The sequence below is a fragment of the Tupaia chinensis genome, unplaced genomic scaffold (assembly GCF_000334495.1).
Source record: "Tupaia chinensis unplaced genomic scaffold, TupChi_1.0 Scaffold143584_1, whole genome shotgun sequence".
Classification (NCBI taxonomy): domain Eukaryota; kingdom Metazoa; phylum Chordata; class Mammalia; order Scandentia; family Tupaiidae; genus Tupaia; species Tupaia belangeri.
The window spans coordinates 7,194,817-7,218,160 of record NW_006203430.1 but is presented as its reverse complement, the minus strand read 5'-3'; the positions used below and the strand labels follow the sequence as shown (position 1 = coordinate 7,218,160).

At 39.3% G+C, this 23,344-nt stretch overlaps 1 protein-coding gene and 1 pseudogene across 9 annotated transcripts in view; one reads left to right on the top strand and one right to left on the bottom strand.

Moving 5' to 3' along the window:
• Nucleotides 1-6: 6 nt before the first annotated feature.
• CEP76 (centrosomal protein 76) overlaps nucleotides 7-23,344 on the top strand; it is a 41,988-nt gene continuing 18,650 nt past the window's right edge. For 3 of the 9 annotated variants that reach the window (XM_014582354.1, XM_014582353.1, XM_014582352.2), the window contains exons 1-10: nucleotides 7-75; nucleotides 1,155-1,349; nucleotides 2,369-2,444; nucleotides 3,720-3,944; nucleotides 5,767-5,952; nucleotides 8,973-9,070; nucleotides 13,187-13,315; nucleotides 14,601-14,789; nucleotides 19,433-19,599; nucleotides 22,016-22,349. In XM_014582354.1, the coding sequence (XP_014437840.1) occupies nucleotides 13-75; nucleotides 1,155-1,349; nucleotides 2,369-2,444; nucleotides 3,720-3,944; nucleotides 5,767-5,952; nucleotides 8,973-9,070; nucleotides 13,187-13,315; nucleotides 14,601-14,789; nucleotides 19,433-19,599; nucleotides 22,016-22,349 (1,662 nt within the window). In that variant the 5' untranslated portion in view covers nucleotides 7-12. Of the gene's footprint in view, nucleotides 76-175; nucleotides 343-1,154; nucleotides 1,350-2,202; nucleotides 2,280-2,368; nucleotides 2,445-3,719; nucleotides 3,945-5,766; nucleotides 5,953-8,972; nucleotides 9,071-13,186; nucleotides 13,316-14,600; nucleotides 14,790-19,432; nucleotides 19,600-22,015; nucleotides 22,350-23,344 lie in introns of those variants that run through there. The other 6 variants (XM_006164053.3, XM_027766517.1, XM_027766518.1 and 3 more) reach the window with 6 other exon arrangements.
• The window catches only part of LOC102485297 (coiled-coil domain-containing protein 58-like), a 1,208-nt pseudogene continuing 595 nt past the window's right edge, over nucleotides 22,732-23,344 (bottom strand).

The following is a 23,344-nucleotide window of genomic DNA, read 5'->3' as shown; positions in this document are numbered from 1 at the left end:
CCGGCCGCCAGCATGTCGCTGCCTCCGGAGAAAGCCTCGGAGCTGAAGCAGCTCATCCACCAGCAGCTGAGCAAGGTGAGAGCGGGCGCCGCAGCGGCCCGGCAGAGCCAGGCTCCTCCTGCCCTCCCGGCTCCCGAGCTCCCAGCTGGCAGCCCTTCCTGGGCGGACGCCGGCCCGGGTTCGCGGTGGGACACAGCACGGTGGGCAGCGCTTCGGCAGACCCCGGAGAGCATTCTAGCCTCCTTTCGAGAACAAGCCTAGAAAGTGCTAGTAAAGGCTGAGCTGGTAAAATGGTCTTGGCATTGCGGGACAGCTTCAGCGAGCGATTTCCGAAAATTGAGCGTAAGTGGTTTTTGGAGCAGATATGTATTCAGAAGTAAGATACCAGCTTTAATTAAGGATAAATCCCGTGTGTACCGTTGAAATTGAACTAGGCGCTTCAGTCAGCGCTTCTTAAAGAAGGCGTCTAAGAGAAGTTACTAAGGGGTTTTGACTTTTATCCTCAAAAGTATGTGCGTTACTTCGGGGTTTCAGAACAGCTCAGTCTCTGAGGCGCTCATCCGTGGTTTATGGTGCCCGGCTCATGGCAGGCTTTGTGCTAGGTGCTCAGCTGGGTGCTGTGTAATGTTCACAGTCTTGTGAGCGCGCACTCGTTTTTCCCTAGTATAGGTGAAGAAATAGATCCATAAAGGGTAATTAAGTAAACTCAAGGTGACGCATATAAATTGAAAGATGGCGTGGTGATTGAGGCGGTTTGAGTACACACTTTTTCTCTCTTTCTCTGGTCAAACTGAAAAATAATAATAAATAAAATTAAATGATAACAATTATAAATAAATAAATCGAAAGGCGAAATTACACAATGATCGTGCTACTGTAAATCTGTGTTCTTTTGCTTTTGCTATCCTCCCTCTCAAAAACTTTGTTTTGGTTGAGCCTTATATGTAGGTATGGATAATAAAGGTAGTAGGCAGTGAGTAGAGATTGTTTCTAGAGTTTGTACTCAAGTTTCACATTTGTGAGGCTTATCTTTATCTTCATTCAATTGTGGTAACAATTAAAAATTTACTATTAGCCGGGAGAAGCCTAAATCTTGAGGAGCAATATTTTTGACTGCTTTGTATCGTAAATTGTAATTCAAATTTTCCCCATAGATGGATGTCCATGGCAGAATAAGAGAAATCCTTGCTGAGACAATACGGGAAGAATTAGCACCTGATCAACAACATTTATCAACAGAAGATTTGATCAAAGCCCTTAGACGGCGAGGAATCATTGATGACGTGATGAAAGAACTGAATTTTGTTACTGTGAGCAATCTTTCAGGGAAAACAATCAAAAGTGTAATTGTGCGTTCAGGCATAACACTTTATAGGTTTCGTATTTGAGGCCTCTCTTTTTAGTGAAACTACTTTTAAAATAATACTCTGTGTAGTTAGAACATACTTATGTTTCAAGTAGAAGCTAGCTCTGCTTTTTTTTATAGCAAATAGTATTATATATCAATATATTTGAATAACATACCATATTCCTCTTTGTAGAATGATAAAATTTCATTTCCTAGGTTTTTTTTTTTTTTTTGTAAATGTACATATCTTAGTCAAATTAGTTCATTAGGCCAAAGTTCTTTTTCACTAAAATGTTCTATCATCTTTGTAGACAGCTTGTTTTAAAAATAATTTTGGAGGGACTGTGTTCTCCATGATTAACAAATTATAGATTTCTTTAAGGAAATAATTGGCCTCATAAGAGTCCTCAAATCATCTCTTACAAATAGGTCAGTAGTGGGATGACAGTCTTTCAGTGCACAATTAGTAAGTAGGCCTTCTTTTGAAAATGAGGCAATAATGAAAAACTGTGACCTCAATACCTAGGTAATATCATGTAAAAATTGGATGGGCTTCATAATGCTCCAGGGAATAAGTATTTTAGTACAGCACTGTTTTTTGGTTTGGAGGTTTATAAGCCCATTTGTTATAAAAATTGGCCTATTAATATCTTCTGCTATGTGAATATCACTTCCTTATTAAAATCAGTTCATGGCAGAATCCTAAGCCAGATGTTAAATAGTGTTCAGGGAAAGTTTAACATTGCTTAAGGTTTTAAGGATTTGTTTTTAACATTCTGTGGATAGCATTGCTTAAAGACAATTCCTTACCATTATTCTTTAGGAGGAACCAGTTATATCATCTTTTATGTAGGCTTTTATTTTCAGTATTGTAATTGTATTACAAAAATAAGGGGCCTTCTTTGAAGATGCCTTATCCTGTTTACTTCCAGTTCTGTGCTTACTCCTATTGTTGGTGTTTTCTTACCTAACTATGCTTTTTATTTTTTCTTCATTTTTATTCTTTTTTTGCTTTTCTAGGACAGTGTTGATCAAGATCTCCCTTCCTCCCCCAAACAACCTGTTTGTTTTGATAAACAATCAACATTAAAAAAAAGTATGTATATCTTAAACTTAATTTAGTTGTGGTTAGTAATGAATGTAGTGTTTGGTACTTGGGGGTCCTCAAAAAGTTCATGGAAAATGTGTATTATCAAAAATTTATGGGGGCCAGCAGGTGGTGTGTTGATTAAGACATGAGACTCCCACATGGCCAACCACCATTAGAGTCCCAGACCCAGGGGCTTGAAAATCATGCTGAGCATGTGTGTGTGTGCAGTTGTGCATGCCCCAAATCCTGAGAGGAGAATGGAAAAGAGGTTATGGTGTACCATCACCCTTGGAAGGTGATTTCTCACTTTCCCTCTCTGTCTCTCTTGGGCAAGCCCATATAGCCTATGGCAAAAACCTAGACAACAGCAATTATAATAATAATAATAAAAACCCTATGTAATGGGTTTCAAAAATTTTTTGCATCAAAATAAACTCATACTTTTAATTTCATTTTCCACTAACTTTTTAAAGTCTCTCATATTTGATAGAAAGGTTTTTTTCTTTGGTAGAGGCTTTTGCCTTAAGGTACATGTGCTTGCTAGAGAGAGACAGATAGTGAGAGGGAGAGGGAGAAAACATCCCCCCCCCCGTGGGGGATGGTCATGCTGCAGTCTCTTCTCTTCCTTTTTCCTCCTGGGATTTTGTGTATTTATGTAGGTGTGCTACGCATGAGTTTCAAGCCACCGAGTCTGGGACTTGAATCGCAGTCGGCCACGTGGGAGTAAGCAACCTAACTGCAATGGCATCTGCTGACCCAAAATGTTTAGTTTTTTCCAAGATGAATTACTTAAATGTTTGTGTCTAGTTAACCAAAACCTTAAAGGTTCTGTTTTATAAGAAGTATATCAGAAGATTTAATGTATAGTGCAGTAGAAACAAAAACAAAAAACACCAGTTTCTCATGTTCTGATAATGTATTTTGAAGAACAGTACAGCCTTGCTTTTCTAATGATAATATAATTGGACAAATACACTTGCTGAGTTGGTAATAGCCTAGGTTGGTTTGTTGTGGTAAAGAAATGTTGGATAAGCAGTTAAAAAAAGGTATACCTTGCCTCGTGACCCCTTTCTAGCTAGGGAAAGTAGCCAGAATATAAACTAAAAAAATATCGTATTATGCATCTCTTTTTCTCAGAGCACAAATGATCCTACTATATAGTAACTATATTATTCCTTTATTTAGTCTTTGGTATTATTTTTGTCAAGTTATTATTTCCTAATGTCTTGATCACATTAAGTTATTTGGCAGTTTCCTCATATATATTGCTACACTTTACAGCTAATATTGATCCAACACGGAGGTATCTTTACCTTCAGGTTTTGGGTGGAAAAGCTTTCTTGGAACATCTGCAAGAACCTGAGCCTTTACCGGGACAAGTTTGTTCTACTTTTACTTTATGTTTACATTATCGAAACCAACGTTTTCGTTCTAAACCTGTTCCATGTGCCTGTGAACCAGATTTTCATGATGGTTTTTTACTTGAAGTACACAGAGAAAACTTAGGTAAGGAACAATAATAAACAGTCATTACTTGATTAAATGTATGTTAGGTTTTTGTGCAGAATGACTAACAACTTTTGCTATATGGAAAGTGACAAATTCATCTCCTTAGTCTTTTGTATTATTTTTTTCCCCACTGTTCTTTTTATCTTAAACTACTTCTTTCCACCTTCTTGCTTTATTCTGTTTGCTTACTAATTTTCCCTGACAATTATTTTTCTATTGTTTTAATTGTGATGCTTTAGTAATAAACACTTAAATACCTATTAGGTATATAGCACTGTGCTAGGCGGATGCTAGAGTAGAGATGTGGAGAATTACACGTGGGCCTTCTTTTTATATTTTTTCCACCTCCCATGGGAGATGGCCACACCGCAATCCCCTCTCTTCCATTCTCCTCTCGGGATCTTGGGCAAGCATGCACATGCACCCAGCATGAGTTTAAGCAACCAGGTTTAGGACTCGAACCGTGGTTGACTATATGGGAGTCCAGCGACAGCCATTATGCCGACTGCTGGTCCCAACATTTTGGCCTTCTTATTTATGAAGGATAAACAGATTTATTTGTTTGTTTGTTTATTTATTTATTTTAAAGAGAGATTTTTGCTATAGGGTGCATACGGTTGCCAGAGGGACAGAAACAGAAAGTGAGAAATTATACCCCAGGAGGGATGGCCACACCTCCATTCTCCTTTTGGGATTTTGGCAATGCACGCACATGCACCCGATGTGGGTTTCAAGCTGTTGGGTCTGGGACTTGAATCACGGTTGACTATCTGGGAGTCCAGCAACGTAACTGTTACACCATCTGCTGATCCCAGGATGGACAGGTTTATTATGTTATAGAGCTCTTAAAAGTCAAAGTTTATATGTGAATTTACAATTCTCTTTTTCATAACTTTAAATTTTATGGTGCATAATTCCTGTAACTACTTTACACTGTGTTTCTTTTCATAAAGGGATTTTATATATTTTAGTCAACACATAGTTTGTAAAGTAAGCAGAATTGTAGAACTATACCTTTAGGATTTTAGATTTTAAGATGGCTAATGCACTATTTTTTTTTTTTTTTGAGAGGTTTTTGCTATAGGGCGCATGCGCTCGACAGACAGACAGACAGACAGAGATAAGACAGAAAGCGAGTAATCACCCCCCAGGGGGGATGGCCACACCGCAGTTCCTTCTCCTCCATTCTCCTCTCGGGATCTTGGGCACGCATGCACACACACCCAGTGTGAGTTTTAAGCCATTGGGTCCAGGATGCGAACTGTGGTCGACTACATGGGAGTCCAGCGACATAGCCATTATGCTAACTGCTGGTTCTGGCTAATGCACTATTAAAGTTCATTTATTTTTTTCTCCTATAAAAAATGTACCAACAAAGCAGTTGGTGGAACAAATTGCTAGTCTTGAGGTGGTAAATCTCACAGTTTTGTGTAAACGATTCAGTGATCCTTTTATGAGGTTAAGGAATAAAGGTAGTTTGAGGATTGATGCTGACATTTTCTAAGGCTTTTTATTGTGGTAACATGTAGTTTAGGTAAGTACTTTGAAAGAACAGACTCATCTCTTGTGAGTCAGGAAGCATGGATATGCTGTTAGATAGCTGCATAGGCCATCATAATTTGCCATTGTTTCAACAGTTAGTGATAGAAATAATACTGTACTTTTATTCCCAATCTCTAGCATGTTTTCTGAGACATCACCAAATTGTTCTATTTAGTTTTATATAAGCTTATTATTTTGTATACTTGCAGTAAAAGTATTCTTTTATGTTGATCTATCTGAATATGTAATGTAATATTTTCTTTTGTTATATTGCTAGGTGATGGAACTAGAATGGCTGATTCAACAACAATGTTATCTATCAGTGATCCAATTCATATGGTGCTAATTAAAACGGACATATTTGGTGAAACCACTTTAGTAGCTTCCTATTTTCTGGAGTGGCGATCAGTTTTGGGCTCAGAAAATGGAGTGACTAATCTGACTGTGGAACTTATGGGTGTAGGTATGATGATTAGTATTACTGTTACTTTTTATAGCCGCAGTTTCTTTGTAATACTTTTTATCTCTTTAAAATGCTCTTAGAAGCCAAAAGGAAAACTTTTAAAACAGAAGTTCATTATAATTACAGTTGGACTCCAGTATTGTAGTCATGGAGAATGTCTTGAAAAATAGTATCAGTGTAGTATTTTGGTCAATCTGGAATTGTCTTAGAACATTTTTTCCTTTGGAAGAGGAATGTAGACTTTAAAAAGTTTTTTTCGTCAGTTTTTCTCGTGCTCACTAGAGACAGGGAGGTAGCGAAAGTGAGAAAATACACTCCCATCGGGCATGGTCACAGCATAATCCCTTCTCTGCCTCTCCCTACTTTTGGGATTTTGGATGCACACGTCGAGCCACATGCCCAGCATGTTTTTCAAGCACTGATTCCAAGACTCTAACCGTGCAGTCACCCGTGTGGGATCTAGCTAGCTGCCTTAACAGCCAGACTACAGGCTGGCCTCAAAGTCCTTCAAATTTTTTTCAAGTTTATTTGATTAAATATGATGATATAAAGAAAATTAAGATTCTTCACACACATCCGCATACATGCAGTAAAGGTACTCCTGCACACACTGTCAATATCAACATTAGTGCTTCTGAGGGGGAGAGGTGATGTCTGTCTTTGCGATCATTGTCTCCTTGGACTGTTGCCTGATCTTTATGTAGTAGATACTTGCTAATAAAATGGGAAAACAAACTTCTATATCTATATCTATATTTATGTTTTAACCTATCAATATTTTATTTTATTTTTTTAAAGAATTATTTAACTTTATTTATTATTATTGTCATTATTATTTTCCAGTTTGATCAGAGAGATACAGAGAGAGAGAGAGAGAGAAAAAGGGAGAGGAAGTGAGAAAGCAAGCCACCAGGTCCAAGACTTGAACCATGGTTGGCCATGTGGGAGTCCAGCACCTCTAACCACCATGCCACTTGCTGGTCCCAACCTATCAATATTTTATAGATAACATGTAACACAATTATTTTGGTGTTAAAACTTAGTCACAGAGTTAAACCTGGCCATTGGACAGGATAGATTTTGTAATTTGGATTTCAGTAAGTCAGACCCAGACTATGTTTTTTAAGTAAAAAGTAGAGATAAAGTTTTCTTATATAAGGTATTGATTTTCAAAACAGTAAATTATTTCATTTATCTTTTTTTTGAGAGGTTTTGCTATATGGCATGTGCGCTTGCCAGAAAGACAGGGAGAGACGGAGAGACAGAAAGTGAGAAATCACCCCCCAAGAGGGATGGGCACGCCACAATCCCTTCTCCTCTCGAGATCTTGGGCATGCACGCACATGGGCCTGACGCGAGTTTAAGCCACTGGGTCTAAGACTCAAACCACAGTCGACTACATGGAAGTCCAGCGACATAGCCATTACATCAACTGCTGGTCCCAATTTCATTTATCTTAAATAATAGGCCTGGGCCAGTCAATAGCATGTTGGTTAAGGCTGCTGGATCCACATGGCCAACTGCGTTTGAGTCCCAGACTCACCAGTTTGAAAAACACATGGGGCACATGTGTGTGCATTCCCAAAACCGCAAAGAAGAATGGAGAAGGGATTATAGCCTGGTCATGTACAAGGCAGGGGATGATTTCTCACATGTTCTCTCCCCACCCCCCACAGTGAGTGCACACTCCCTAAAGCTAACTAAAAAGATATGTATAATAAACCTAACGTGATAATCATAGTTATGACCTGGAAACAGTCCTATTCTGAATTCACTAAAGAAATACTTAATTAGGGGCCAGCAGGTGACATGGTGGTTAAGGTGCTGGATTCCCATATGGCCAACTGTGGTTTGAGTCCTGGACCCAGTGGCTTGAAAATCATAATAAACAAACACAAATACAAACTTTTTAAAAAAGAAAAGAAGAATACTAAATTAGTTGCAGCGTGAAGTATATTTGTTTTCTGATTCTTTAAATCTAGTAAAGGATTGAAATTTTATTTTCATATGTGAAGTGATAATGGGAAAGGGTAAATGGGAATTACTGTCTGCAAAAAAGACAGATACAGGACTGGTAGGTGGCATGGTGGTTGAGGAGCTGGACTCCCACATAGCTGACTGCAGTTTAAATTCTGAACCAAGCCTAGCAGCTTGCTTTCTCACTTTCCCTTTCTCTGTTTCTCTGTCTCTCTCTGGTCAAATTAAATAAGTAATTTTTAAAAATCGAGAATAAATGCTTTCAACTCTTTTTGTAAGGGGACAGAATGAGGTATATTTAATGAAACTCTGGTTGGTATAATTTAATGAAGATAGAAATTAATCACAAATCTTTTAGGTCAGAAAACTCCTTAAAATGGGGACTAGCAGGTGGTGTGGTGGTGTTGGATACTCCCACATGGCCGGCCAGGTTTCAAGTCCTGAATCTGATGGCTTGTTTTCTCACTTCCTCTCTCTTTCACTCTACCCTTTGTCTCTCTCTGGTCAAATTAAATTATTAAAAAAAAGAAAACTCCTTAAAATGTAGTTAGAAAGCTAAGAAAATAGTTTTATAATTAGATAAATGCCTTTGTAAAAAATAAAAACTAATTTGATTTGATACTTTTTTTTTTTAGAGAGGTCTTTGCTATAGGGCTTGTATGCTTGCTGGAGAGACAGACAGACAGAAGTAAGAAATCACCCCCCACCCCCTGCTGGGGATGGCCATGCCACAGTCCCTTCTTCTCCATTCTCTTGGGATTTGGGGCATGCATGGACATGCCCCCTGTGTGAGTTTCAAGCCTCTGAGTCTGGGACTCGAACCATGGTCGACCATATAGGAATCCAGCGATGTAGCCATTATGCCATCTGCTGGTCCCTCATTTGGTGCATTTTAAATGTGAACATTAACGACCATTTTGAATAGTATGTTTATTCAATGTAAGTGGTAAAACACCAAGTTCTTAGATTATTTTGGTTAGACTTCAGTTGCCTGAATGTACGCAATATTGAAACTTCTAAAATTCTGATATTTACATTTATAGGTACAGAATCAAAAGTTTCTGTGGGAATTTTAAATATAAAACTTGAAATGTACCCACCACTCAATCAAACATTATCTCAAGAAGTAGTGAATACACAGGTAAATAATTCTAAGTCTTTTTTGTATATTTGTTTTCATAGTAGTATATTTACCTGTTGATCTTAGAATTATTCTCTACTTAGAAAATTATCAGTTATTGGGACCAGCAGGAGGCATGGTGGTTAAGGGTGCTGGACTCCCATATGGCCAACCATGGTTTGAGTCCTGGACCTGGTGGCTTGCTTTCTCACTTTCTGTCTCTCATACTGTCCCTCTGTAGTCACATTTAAATAAATAAATAAAGTCAAATAAAATAATTTTTTTTTTTTTAGAGAGGGTTTTGCTATAGGGTGTGTGCACTCGCCATAAAGACAGAGACAGAGAGACAGAAAGCGAGAAATCACCCCCCAGGGGGGATGGTCACGCCACAATCCCTTCTCCTCCATTCTCCTCTCAGGATCTTGGGCATGCATGTGCACATGCCTGGAGTGAGTTTAAGCCACCGGGTCCAGGTCTCAAACCATGGTCGACTACATGGGAGCCCAGCAGCATAGCTGTTATGCCAAATGTTGGTGCCAAATAAAATAATTCTTAAAAGAAAAAAGAGGGATCAGCAGTTAGCATAATGACTATGTTGCTGAACTCCCATGTAGTTGATCACAGTTCGACTCCCGCACCTGGTGGCCTAAACTCAACACCGGGTGCGCATGCGCACATGCCCAGGATCTCGAGAGGAGAATGGAAGAGAAGGGATTGTGGCGTGACCATCCCCCCTGGGGGGTGATTTCTTGCTTTCTCTCTCTCTGTCTTTCTGGCAAGCACATGCGCCCTATAGCAAAAACCACTCCAAAAAAAAGAGAGAGAGACAATTATCACTTATTAGAGGGCCAGCAGGTGGTATGTTGGTTAAGGGACTTGACTCCTACGTGGCCAACGACGGTTTGAGTCACGGATCTGGCAGCTTGCTTTCTCACTTTTCCTCTCTCTTTCTGTCTCTCTCTCTAATCGAAATTTTTTTAAAAATTAAAAAATATTAAAAAAAAAAAAAAAGAAAATTATCAGTTATTTTTACATTAGCCCTTGGAGTCACTTGGTGGAGCAGCAGTAACAGAACACTCCAAAGTGCTGGAGCCATCTAGGAAAGTCCTAGGCGTGTGTCCCCAGGCCTCCCTGTATACACCAGACACACATGAACAGTGCTGGGCTGGCTGAGGCCGGGGGTGGATCAGGCTATGAAGACTCTGTTGGAGGTCTCTCTCTCTACTCCCCACCTCCTTCCCTCTCTCATTTTCCCTCTCCTTACTCCCCAGCTCCCCTGGAAATATTAAATAGTAAACTTTAAAAAATAGACTAGCACTCAGAAGTTAACAAAAAAGGATGAAGAAGAAATGAAAGATGAGGTTATTATCCTACAGGAGTCTAGAATCCAGTTTGGGAAATGCAGTGACCATTTATTGGAAACGACACAAGAATTACAACTTAAAAATGACAAAACTGAAAAGATTAAAGGAGTAATAGCATCAAGGGGGTGAAATTTCAGCGTTTATTTCATAGACGTTTATTGAGGACTTGTTGCTCATGCCATTTCTATTCTGTGTTGTCAGGATAGAAGTGCTTGTGACTTCTGGAGTGTATTTGGAGAGGCTTTGTTTCCTAACTCCACTATCTGGTCTCTGAAGAAGTACTTCCCTCCTGGATCTTGTAAGATCCTTGGTCCCTTCATCCCTTCAGATTACATTTGCCATCCTTATTTAGTTGTCAGTCTAGTTTTCTGGTTGTGACGATCTGCTGACATGTTGGGGTGGTACTTGGAGAATGACTCTCCTTCACTACATACTTTAGTTCTGAAATTGTGCCCAGAAGTGACCGTCCTGCCTTATCATGTACTTTGTAGTCCTGTGATTACTTAGTTTTGGATTGCTAGCCCTTCTCCAGTCAAACAATATTCTGCCTTGTTTTCTTTCTTTGTTTCTTTTTGTTGTTGTTGCCAGAGGTTGCATATGCTCACCAGGAAGAGAGAAAAAGCACCCCTTGATGGGGTTTGGTCACACCACAATCTCTTTTCCTCCATTTCTCCATCCCATCAGGATTTTGGACATGAGCACACATGTACCACTGTCTTTCAGGCCAGTGAGGCCAGAATTTGAACCAAGGTCAGCTGTGTGGGATCTTACTTCTAATGCACAGTGCTTAACCACCGTGCAGCTAGGCCATTGCCTGCCCTTTGTTCCTGAAACTTCCTTTTCCTGTCCTAAACTCTCATTGCCCTTTAATCTCTGACATCTTTGATATGTTAGGGGTGGTGTACACACCCATTGCTACATAGTGGGAACCAACCTTGATAATACTCCAATATATAGATGTGTATATGTATGTGTATAAGCACTGTACGCACACACACACACACAGGAGTTTTAATCATGTTATTAGTAAGTTTATGTAGTACATAAGTAAATATTTGGTTTAAGGTTGTTTGTTTTATGAAAGAGAGAGACATAGGCAGGCAGGACCCCTGAAGGGGTCTTAACCACTCCACGATTCCCCATGCTCTCCTAGCCTCCGGTCAGCCAATATCATGGGTGTGCTCCAAGCGTTCAGGCGAACCCCAGATCTGAACCCAGGGCCTTCCCATTTGACTCCAGCATCACATAGTGGTACCCTGCTGCCTATATCTGTGGCTAGCTGTGGTTTCTACTCCTTTTGTTAGGAATTTCTATTTACTCTCAAATAAATCAGTTCTTCTTTTCAAACCTAAAATTGCTTTATAAACATTTTTTCTTATTTTTGCTGTCATGTTTGCCATTTTTAGTGACTGAAATGTAAGTTTCTTTTATTCCTGCTAAATAAGTTGTTTCTAATTTTCTAAGTTTCTGCTTAAAATTGCACTGTTGTTAAACCTTTTTAAAGTCAGAAATAGTTGCTGATTTTAAATATGTTGAAAAGTGCAAGGTGAGGCCAGTGTGTGGTACAGAGATTAGTGTCTAGATTCCACATGAGTGACTACGTGGTTTGAGTCCCAGACCTGGTGGCTTGAAAGTCATGCTGGACACGTGTGTGTGCGTGACCAAAATCTTGAGAAGAGAATGCAAAAGTATTGCAGCATGGCCATTCCATCTGGGGATTGATTTGTCATTTTCCCTCTCTATCTCTGTGTCTCAGTCTCTGTCTCTCTGGCCAGCACACGTGCCCTATAGCAAAAGAAAAAAAAAAAAAAGGAAAAGTGCATGGCACTGTTTCAGACACTGGGATATTGCTGTGCACAGGGTAGACAGCTTTCTCTTAAGGGACTTAAATTTTGTAGGAGAGACAAACACTGAACAAATTACTTAGTAAACCAAATATCATAGTAGAAGGTAGTATGTGGAGAATTATTACAGGGTGACGTATGTGATAGAGTCGTTATTGGAAGACTGATGTGGGTCAGGTGATTAGGACAGCAAAAGATCTGAATGGCAGGAGCAGCCACAAAGATTGTGCCTTAACTTTCTAGGCAGTGGGAATAGACTTGAATGAATCCTCCTATTTGTATCAAAAGCACTATGTGGAGGGTGGATGGAGATGTGGGAGTAGAAAAATGAGATAGAGGCCAGGGTTTATAGACCAGAGCAGATTGTTTGCCATGTGATAGAAAATTACTGAATTTTTTTTTTTTCCCCATCGGGCTAGTGTGCTGACTAGAAAGATACAGGGAGAGAGAGAAAGTGAGAAATTGCCCCCCCTCACCACAGTGGGTGGTCATGGCACAATCCCTTCTCTGTTTTCTTCTCAGAAGTTTAGGTATGCTCCCACACGCACCTGGCGTGAAATTGAAGCCATCGGGTCTGGGACTCAAACCATGGAGTCAGCCATGTGGGATCCAGCTGCCTTAACCACTGTGCCACCTCCTGGCCCCTGATTGAAGTGTTTTAAATAAGGGAATGTCAGAATTTGATTTATTATTTTAAAATACCTGTCTTGAGAGGAAAAAAGGTCATTCTGATTGTTTGTAGAGAATTTATTATACGAGGATAAGTGTAATAAAAAGCAAGTCAGGAGGCTCTACTAGAGTAAAGGTGATAGCTCAGAATAGGGGCAGTGTGATGGAGAGAAGTAGATAGCATTGTTACCTATTTTAGAGGAAGTAAGGGAAATGAATATAAATTGAACAGTTTTATTTATTTATTTTTTAATTTCGAGCTTGCTTTGGAACGTCAGAAAACTGCAGAGAAAGAACGATTATTTCTCGTATATGCCAAGCAGTGGTGGAGAGAATATTTACAGATTCGACCCTCACACAACTCACGGCTGGTTAAGATTTTCGCACAGGTTTGTAAATTAGAAAACTTTCTCACCTGTATTTTAAGTTTATTATTGTCTTTCTAAATTTTATTTAGTTTATATTTGTAAGATATATTTATTCCAGATAACTGAATGCTTATTTGTAAAACAGTAATAAAATGCTGATTTGGTAATACTATCTTCCACTGAGTAGGTGAATGGCGCAGTACAGTCTTTGTTTTGTTTTGTTTTGCTTTGCTTTCAGTTTCTTTTTTTTTAGAGGTTTTTTTTTTTTTTTTTTTTTTTTTTTTTACTACAGGGTATGTGTGCTTGCCAGAAAGACAGAGAGACAAATCAAGAAATCATCCCCCAGGGGGGATGGCCACGCCTCAATCCCTTCTCCTCCATTCTCTTCTTGGGATCTTGGGCATGCACGTACACGCGCCTGGCATGAGTTTAAGCTGCCAGGTCCGAGACTCGAACCGTGGTCAACTACATGGGAGTCCAGCGACATAGCCATTGCGCTAACTGCTGGTCCTGCTTTGCTTTCAGTTTCTAATACTGTATTTTTTTGGGCCCAGTAGATGCTGTAATGGTTATATCACTGCGTTCCCATGTACTCGACTGTGGTTCGAGTCCTGTATCCAGTGGCTTAAAACTCAGGCCAAGCATGTGTGCATGCATGTCCAATCCTGAGAGAAGAATGGAGGAAAAAGGATTGTAGTGTGGCCATCTCCCTAGGGGCGGGGGGGTGATTTCTTTCTTTCTGTCTGTCTCTGGCAAGCGTACACATTCAATAGCAAAAACAAAAAAATACATACGGTTTTTAAGCATTTTCTGAATAATATAAATACATGGTTTAAAGTAGATAAAAATCTATACAAATCTATTTTGTTTGGGATCAGCAGTTGGTGTAATGGCTATGTCACTGGACTCCCATGTAGTTGACCATGGTTTGAGTCCCAGACCCTGTGGCTTAAACTCTCGCTGGGTGTTTGTGCGTGCGTGCCCAAGATCCCGAGAGGAGAATGGAGAAGGGAGGAGAAGGGATTGCGACGTGGCCATCCCTCCTGGGGGATGATTTCTCGCTTTCTGTCTGTGTCTCTCTCTCTCTGTCTCGTCCATCTATTAAATAAAAATAATAGAGCTGTTATGAGAATTCAGAGAGATTATATGTATAATACTTAACAGCCTAGTGCTGGATAGAAGATGAATGCTCAATAAATGGTATCCAGAATTGTTTTATCTCACATTAGAGTATTCTTAAAAAATATGTTAAAATTGGAGATGATTGATCTGTCGTGATAATAATGATTTCCCCCTCTTCCTCCAGGATGAAAACGGGATAAATAGACCAGTCTGTTCTTACATTAAACCACTTCGAGCTGGACGGCTTCTGGACACCCCAAGGCAAGCAGCAAGATTTGTTAATGTCCTTGGTTATGAACGAGCCCCTGTTATTGGAGGAGGAGGTAAACAGGAACAGTGGTGCACTCTGCTGGCCTTTCTCTGTAGAAACAAGGTATCAAACACACACAGTAGAATTAAATAATTCTGAATTTTTATTACTTTCATTTTTATTACAGTCATATCTTAGGAAAAACTGTACATAATGTCATTTTAAACAAATCAAAATCTTATTTTTACTATTTTTTTTATAACATTTAAATAGTAATATTCCCCGAAAAACTTTAACATCTTTAATTTCTCACGTAGTTTGTAACTGGACTTCATGTAGTTTCTGGGATGCAAGGACATCCTAGCATTGCAGAGTCAGTAGCCAAGTTACAGAGCAGAGCGAGAGAGCCAGTCAGGACCAGAGTCAGAATTTCCCACTATTCGTGTGTTAAAATTTGTTCAGATAATATATTTTTTTCTCTTTTTTATTTTTTTTTAGTTTGCTATGGAGCACATGCACTAGCTGGAGAGCGAGAGAGTGAGAAATCACCCCCGGAGGGAATGACCATGCCACACTCCTCTCTTCCACTCTCCTCTTGGATTTTGGGCATACGCGCACATATGCCCAGAGTGTGATTTTTCTTTTTAAGGCTCTGGGTCCAGGACTACAATTGCACAGTTGGCCATGTGGGATCCAGCCACCTTCATCCCACTTGGCCCCAGATAACACTAGTCTTTGGAAGAGCTGTGACCTGTTTTTCTGTGCAAACCACGGTTGGCCATGTGGGAGTTCAGTTCCTTAAGCACTACACCACCTGTAGTGGCCCCAATAATACTTTTTTAAAAGATAATATGGTAGTACAAAAAGAACATGGGAAAAATTCTTGGATTGTATAGTACTAAATATGTTCATTTAAATATAAAATGTATATTTAGCAATCTAAATTTATTGATTTTAAACTTATTTTTTGCCAAAGAGCTCGTGTTCTTGCTAAAGAAAGACTGAGAAAGAGGGAGAAAGCCCCTCAATGGGGCATGGTCACATTGCAGTCCCTTCTCTATTTCTCCATCTTTTTTTTTTTTTTAAGATTTATTTATTTTATTTTATTTTATTTGTTGGTTATTATTTAGGTTTTTTAATTTTAGCAAAGACATAGAGAGAGAGAAAGGGAAAGTGAGATAGCAAGCCACCAGGTCCAGGACTCAAACCACTTTTGGCCATGTGGGAGTCCAATACTTCAACCCTCATGCCATCTGCCAACCCCTCTATTTCTCTATTTTTTTGGATTTTTAGACATGTACATACATATGCCTGATACGTGTTTTTTTTTTTTTTAAAGAGGTTTTTGCTATAGGGCGCGTGCGCTCGCCAGACAGCGAGAGAGATACAGAGACAGAAAACGAGAAATCACCCCCCAGGGGGGATGGTCATGCCACAATCCCTTCTCCTCCATTCTCCTCTCGGGATCTTGGGCATGCACGCACATGCGCCCGGCGTGAATTTTAAGTCACCGCGTCCGGGACGCAAACTGCGGTCGACTACGTGGGAGTCCAGCGACATAGCTATTACACTAACTGCTGGTTCCCATGCCTGATACGTTTTTTAAGCCTCCAGGGCCAGGATTAGAACTGCAGTTGGTCATGTGAGTTCTAGGTCCCTTAAATAAATAAATAAGGGGCCAGCAGGCTATGGGACCAGTCCAATAATTTAAATATTTTATACTGTTTTTGTTGTACAACAACAGCATTACAACAGTAAAGTTGAAAACTTTCATTGTAACTCTGTTCCCAGATTACCGTGTTTTTATATTTTTGTTTTTATATATACATATATATATATATATACATGTAAATTTTTATATAATTATTAAGATGTAAATAGAATTTTGTGTCCTATTTTATAATTTTTTTAAAAATGTTATTCATCATCATTATTTTTTAATTTGACCAAAGAGAGAGAGAGGGAAAGTGAGAAAGCAAGCCAGATCTAGGACCCAAATCATGGGAGTCCACCACCATGCCACCTGTTAGCCCCCCTATTTTATAATTGAACATTGTGCTGTGAACATTTTATTATTATTATTGCTACAGTCTTTGATTTTTTTGTCTTTTGTTTGAGTTTTGAGTTTTTTTTTTTTTCTTTAGAGAATGTGCACTTGCCAGGAAGAGACAGACGCAGTGATAAGGAAAGTGAGAAATTATCACCCAAGGGGGATGGCCATATCACAATCCCTTCTCCTCCATTCTCCTCTCGAGATCTTGGGCATGCACCTACATGCGCCTGGTGTGAATTTCAAGCCACTGGGTCTGGGACTTGAGCTGCGGTCAGCCATGTGAAAATTCAGCAACGTAACTGCGGTACCATCTGCTGGCCATGATATTTTCATCTTTTAATAGCCATCTGAGGTATTTTTGAGTTAGTATACAAAATCTGTTTAATTATTTCCCTATTGTAGAATCTTTTTTTTTTTTTTAGAGGTTTTGGTCTTAGGGTGCATGTGCTCTCTGGAAAGAGAAAGAGATAGTGAGAGGGAGAGTGAAAAATCACCCCCCAGGCAGATGGTCACGCCACAATCCCTGCCACAGTCCCCTCTCCATTCTCTTCCTGGGAACTTGGGCACACACGCACCAAGTGCCTGGCATGAGTTTCAAACCACTGGGTCTGGGACTTGAACCAGTTCTACCTGTGGGAGTCCAGAGACATAACTGCTTCACCATCTGCTGGCCCCAAAACTACAATTTTTGACCAAGTTAGGCTTGCTTCAAATTTTTAAATATTTATTGTGACTGAACTTTTATACAGAATATCTTTGAATGTATAGATATTTTTCTTCTGAATTTGTACCTTATAAGTTTTATGTCTGTTCTTAAGGGTATGTGCTCTTTTTCTTTCTTTTTTTTTTTTTTTGAGAGGTTTTTGCTATAGGGTGCGTGCACTCACCAGACAGACAGAGAGAGACAGAGAGACAGAAAGCGAGAAATCACCCCCCAGGGGGGATGGCCATGCCGCAATCCCTTCTCCTCCATTCTCCTCTCGGGATCTTGAGCACGCACACACATGCGCCCAGCGTGAGTTTTAAGCCACTGGGTCCGGAACTCGAACCGCTGTCGACTATGTGGGAGTCCAGTGACATAGCCATTACGCTAACTGCTGGTCCCAAGGGTATGTGCTCTCTCTAGAGAGAAAGAAAAAGTACCTCCCAGTGGAGCGTGGTCGTGCCACAAATCTTTTTCCTCCATTTCTCCATCCTGGCAAAATTTGTGGTATGCACACTCCTATGCCCAGCATTTTTTGTTTCAAGACATCAGGGCCAGGATTCAGACCACAGTTCAGACATGTGGGATCCAGTTCCATATGTACAGGGCTTAATTTCTGTTCTATGGGACTGACCCTTTGAATTATTTTTAGGACAAGTTTCAGAATAAAAATTACTAGGTCCAGGGGGCCAGCAGGTAGGGGGGTTAAGGAGCTGGATACCCACATGATTGATTGCGGTTCGAGTCCCTGATCTGGTGGCTTGCTTTGTCACTTTCTGTCTGTCTGTCTGTCTGTCTCTCTCTCTCTCTGCTCTCTTTGGTGAGCATGCTTGTCCTATAGCAAATTAACAAAAACAAAGTTGATAATAAATAAAATCAATTTATTAAAAATAAAGTTACTAGGTCAAAAAGGTTTGATGTGGGACAGCAGAGGACATAATGGTTACGTCACTGGACTCCTACGTAGTTGACCACAGGTAGAGTCCTGGACCCGGTGGCTTAAATACACACCAAGTGCGTGTGTGCCCAAGATCCTGAGAGGAGAGTGGAGCAAAAGGTATTGTGGTGTGGCCATCCCCCCTAGGGGGTGCCCTTTCTGTCTCTGTCTTTTTGGAAAATACACATGCCCTATAGCAAAAATCTCTCTTTTAAAAATAAATAAATAAATACATAAATAAGGGGCCTGCAAGTGGTGTGGTGGTTAAGGGTGTCGGACTCCCACACAGTCGACTGTGGTTCAAGTCCTGGCCGCTTGCTTTCTAACTTTCCTTCTCTCTCCCTTTCTCTCTCGCTCTCACTCTCATTCTCATTCTGGTCCCTCTCTGGTCAAATTAAAATAAATACATAAATAAAGTTAAATAATTCTTTAAAAAAAAAATAAAAGGCTTGATATTATGTTTTCCTAAAGTCAATTTAAAAATTATATAATGCTTTTTTTTATAATTGATTTAAAAATAATGCAGACATTAATGTAGATTTTGGGTAAAAAGAAATGAATATTCTAATACTCAAGTCAATAACTATTCTTCCTTTGGCATGTATTTGTTATCTTCCTACACTTAAATATGTATCTTTATATTGTTCATAGTATTATTGCTTATAATTTTAATAATTTTTTTCACAAAATACCAAATATTTTATACTGTTTTTATTTATCTTGTGAATTTTTTTTAAATTATGGAAATAATTGTGGCTGGCAGGTGGCATAGTGGTTAAAGGTGCTGGACTCCCATATGGCTGACCATGGTTCAAGTCCTGCACCTGGCAGCTTGCTTTCTCACTTTCTTTCTCTCTTTGTCTGTCTTGCTCTGGTCAAATTAAAAAATAACAATGATGAAAAATAAAAAATAATGATGATAAATAAAATAAATGAAATAATTTAAAAATAATTATAGAAATAATATAGAGAATATATTAGCCATTCTTTGGCATTTTGTCATAATTTAAATATTTAATGAGTAAACAATATGGAGGAAGAAGTACTTCATTTTAATTCTCTTTCTCCTCTAGGGTGACTGTGAAGATCATGCTAACCTTCTGTGTAGCCTGCTTCTTGGATATGGATTAGAAGCCTTTGTCTGTGTTGGGACCAAGGCAAAAGGAGTGCCTCATGCGTGGGTTATGACCTGTGGAACTGATGGGACTATCACTTTTTGGGAGAGTTTAACAGGACACAGGTTAGTCAGCTGAGTTTATAAGGATAATAAAATAAGATACAAATTCTTTTTTTAAAAGAATTATTTAATTTTATTTATTTAATTTGCTATAGGGCCTGTGCACTTATCAGAGAGAGATGGAAAGAGAAGGAAAGTGAGAAAGCAAACTGCCAAGTCTGGGACTCGAACTGCAGTCAGCCATGTGGGAGTCCAGCCCCTTAACCACTATGCCAACTGCTGGCTCCAGATATAATTTAAAAAAATTTTTTTTAAAAAGAATTATTTATTTATTTAATTATTAACTGTTATTCACATGAATTATGCCAGAGAAATAGAGAATGAGAGAGGGAGAGTTAGAAAGCAAGCTGCCAGGTCCAGGACTTGAACCACAGTCAGCCATGTGGGAATTCCAGCACCTTAACCACCCTGCCACCTGCTGGTCCCTATAATTTTTTTTTTTTTAAGAGATTTTTCTATAGGGCATATACACTTGCCAGAGAGACAGAAAGTGAGAATTAAACCTCCAGGGGGAATGGCCACATCCTAGTCTCTAGTCCTCCATTCTCCTCTCAAGATTTTGGGCATACAAGCACACACGCCCAGCGTGAGTTTCAAGCCACCAGGTCCAGGGTTTGAACTGTGGTCGGCCATGTTGGAATCCACTGACATAACTATTATGCCATCTGGTGGACCGTGGATATAAATGTTTTAAATTAAGGGTTTTTGTTCATTAAGTTGCTTCAATGAATAGCAGTTAAGTAAATGAACACAAAATTTGTACCCCTAAAATATTCTTTATAACATGATATTGGTAAAAAAGTATATCATATTTAGGGCTAGCTCCTTGGCTTTGTGGTTGAGGCAACCAGATCCCGTATCACTGACTGCATGATTTGTGTCCCCACCCTGGCCACTTGGGAACACCTGGCATGTGTGGCCTAAAATTCCAACAGGATGGAGAATTGGAGGAGACAGAATTGTGGCATGCCCATGCCCCATTGGGAATGCTCTCTGTCTTTTCTCTGAGAATGCTGTCTGTCTGTCTGTCTATCTTCTCTCTAGATAGCACACAAGCCCTCTGGCAAGTTAAAAATAAGTAAATTATATTTACTTTTAATTTTGTATACCTGGCATATGTTTTTTTCCTGATAATCAACCTAAGCTTAGAAATAAGTTCAACTTGTACAGCATGAGTTCTTTTGAAAATTTGATGTGGTCACCATTCTGTTTCATATATCCATTGGACATTTTTTCCCCCATTATATTGTCCTGTCAGATTTGGGTACTGTTTTCTTTCTGGAACATTCTCTTTTCTTAGCTTTTCTTTTATCATTATCTTTCAGTTTTCACTGTTCCCTTAAGATTGTTCTTCCTGGGAACCAGCAGTTAGCGTAATGTCTATGTCGCTGGACTCCCACGTAGTCGATTGCGGTTCTAGTCCCAGACCCGGTGGCTTAAAACTCACGCCAGGCGCGTGTGTGTGCATGCCCAAGATCCTGAGAGTAGAATGGAGGAGAAGGGATTGCGGCGTAACCATCCCCCCTGGGGGGTGATTTCTCACTTTCTGTCTCTATGTCTTTCTCTCTTTGTCTGGCGAGTGCACGAGCCCTATAGCGAAAACCTCTCCAAAAAAAAAGATTGTTCTTCCTTGGTTTCCTTTTATCTTGTCTTTAAATTATTGTATGTAGAGGCACAGTACTGGACTCTCTTATCATGACCTGTGGTTCTCCTTCTTTCTGGTTGGTAATCATTTGGTTAGTCAAGCCTATAATTGTGTGTACTCAAGGTGATTTCAGAAAGTTATGGGAAAATGGAATTAAAGTGCAAGCTTTTTTTTTTTTGAGAGGATTTTGCTATAGGGTGTGCGCGCTCACCAACAAGAGAGAGACAGAGACAGACAGGGGGGATGGCCACACCACAATCCCTTCTCCTCCATTCTCCTCTTGGGATCTTGGGCACGCACGCACACGTGCCTGGCGTGAGTTTAACCACTGGGTCTGGGACTCGAACCGTGGTTGACTGTGTGGGAGTTCAGTGACATAACCATGATGCTACCTGCTATTCCCAAGTGCAAGCTTATTTTGATACAAAACAATTTAAATCCGTTCATAGTTTTTTTATAATTCTCATTTTTCATGAACTTTTTTCTTTTGGAATGAACTTTTTGAAAACTCATTGTGTGATAGAATATATTCAATTGTTAAAGGAATAAAGTTGGTTTATATAGTATAAGATGTACCATACACAAATACAGTTTGATTACTCAGTCAAATTGTGGAAATATAAGAAGTAAAAGCAAGTATTAAACTTTAGTCCTGGGAAGTAGTTAGGCTTTAAATAAGAGTTGGAATAATTTTTTTCTTGTTTTTTTTTTTCCTTGCTGACTTCTTGATGTCTTCCGTTCTCATTATATAAAATTATGATTTGATTTTTTTAGGTACATCCACAAACCTACCAATCCTGATGAGCCTCCACTTGCTGAACAGCCTAAACCATTGTATCCATACCGAACAATTGGTTGTGTTTTCAATCATCAGATGTTCCTGGGAAATTGTCAACCCTCTGATGCGGTAGAAACCTGTATATTTGATTTGAATGATGAATCCAAATGGAAACCCATGAGTGAAGAAGCAATTAAATCTGTGTGTGCTCCAGGGGCTACAACCTCTCTTCCTCCCTTTCCACCTCTGTGTGCATCCACAATTGATGCGTCAGTAACAAGTAATGAGATAGAAATGCAACTGAGGCTCCTGGTGTCTGAACACAGGAAGGTAATTGACACTGAAACAATTGTGATTTCATTGTTATGTATTTAACAGTTTTTTGTTTTTTCACGTATAGAAGTGCCAGTCACTGTTCTAGCCCTAAACAAACCAGATGACAGTCCCTACAGTGAAAACTGAAAGATAATGATAAAAGAAAAGCTAAGAAAAGAGAATGTTTTTTTTAAGTTATTTTATTTAACTTTGTTTATTATTATTATTATTTTCCAATTTGATCAGTGAGACAGAGAAAGAGAGAGGGAAAATGAGAAAGCAAGCCACCAGGTCTGGGATTTGAACCACAGTCAGCCTTGTGGGAGTCCAGCGCCTTTAACCACCACACCACCTGCTGGCCCTATGAAGCTTACAGTTTTGAAAATCATGTGATTTTCTAGATGTCCTGTTTTTCTAGATGTCCTGTTATTCCGTCTAGCAGTGAAGCGTGGTGGATTTGTTCATCTGAGTCAGACTTTGTGGAATACCATTAACTGGTCATGGGCACTTAATGTGTCACTCAAGTGCCTGGCATACTCGCGGTGGTCTGTGGACAGAAACCTTTTACCCTCCCATGTGGCTTAGCCTCTCAGAGTCTTGGGTTTTTACCACTGCACCTCTGTTTGTCTCTCGTTTTTTGATCATTTCTAAGAAGTAAAGCCTGGTCGTGAGTAATTCATTTTTATTTCTATGCATCCCTATAATAATTAATAGGAAGTTTTTGAAAAAATGACAATTTTAAAAAGTATTTTCTTGATATACATTAAAATAATCATTTTTATTTCATTGTTTTTTTTTCAGAAAATTATTTTAATAGTTACAAAACTTTTTCTTTACAGAATCAGTATAAAATAGTAATTGATTTCTCCATAATTATCAGAATTATTTATATTTGAGGTCTTGGCTAAGTGGGGCTGAAATCAACAAAAGGTCTTGGACTGTTGGCTCAGTAATCCTAGGAAGCCCGCCTTGTTGATGTCTGTCATGCTTAGCTCTTAGGAGCTGGCTGG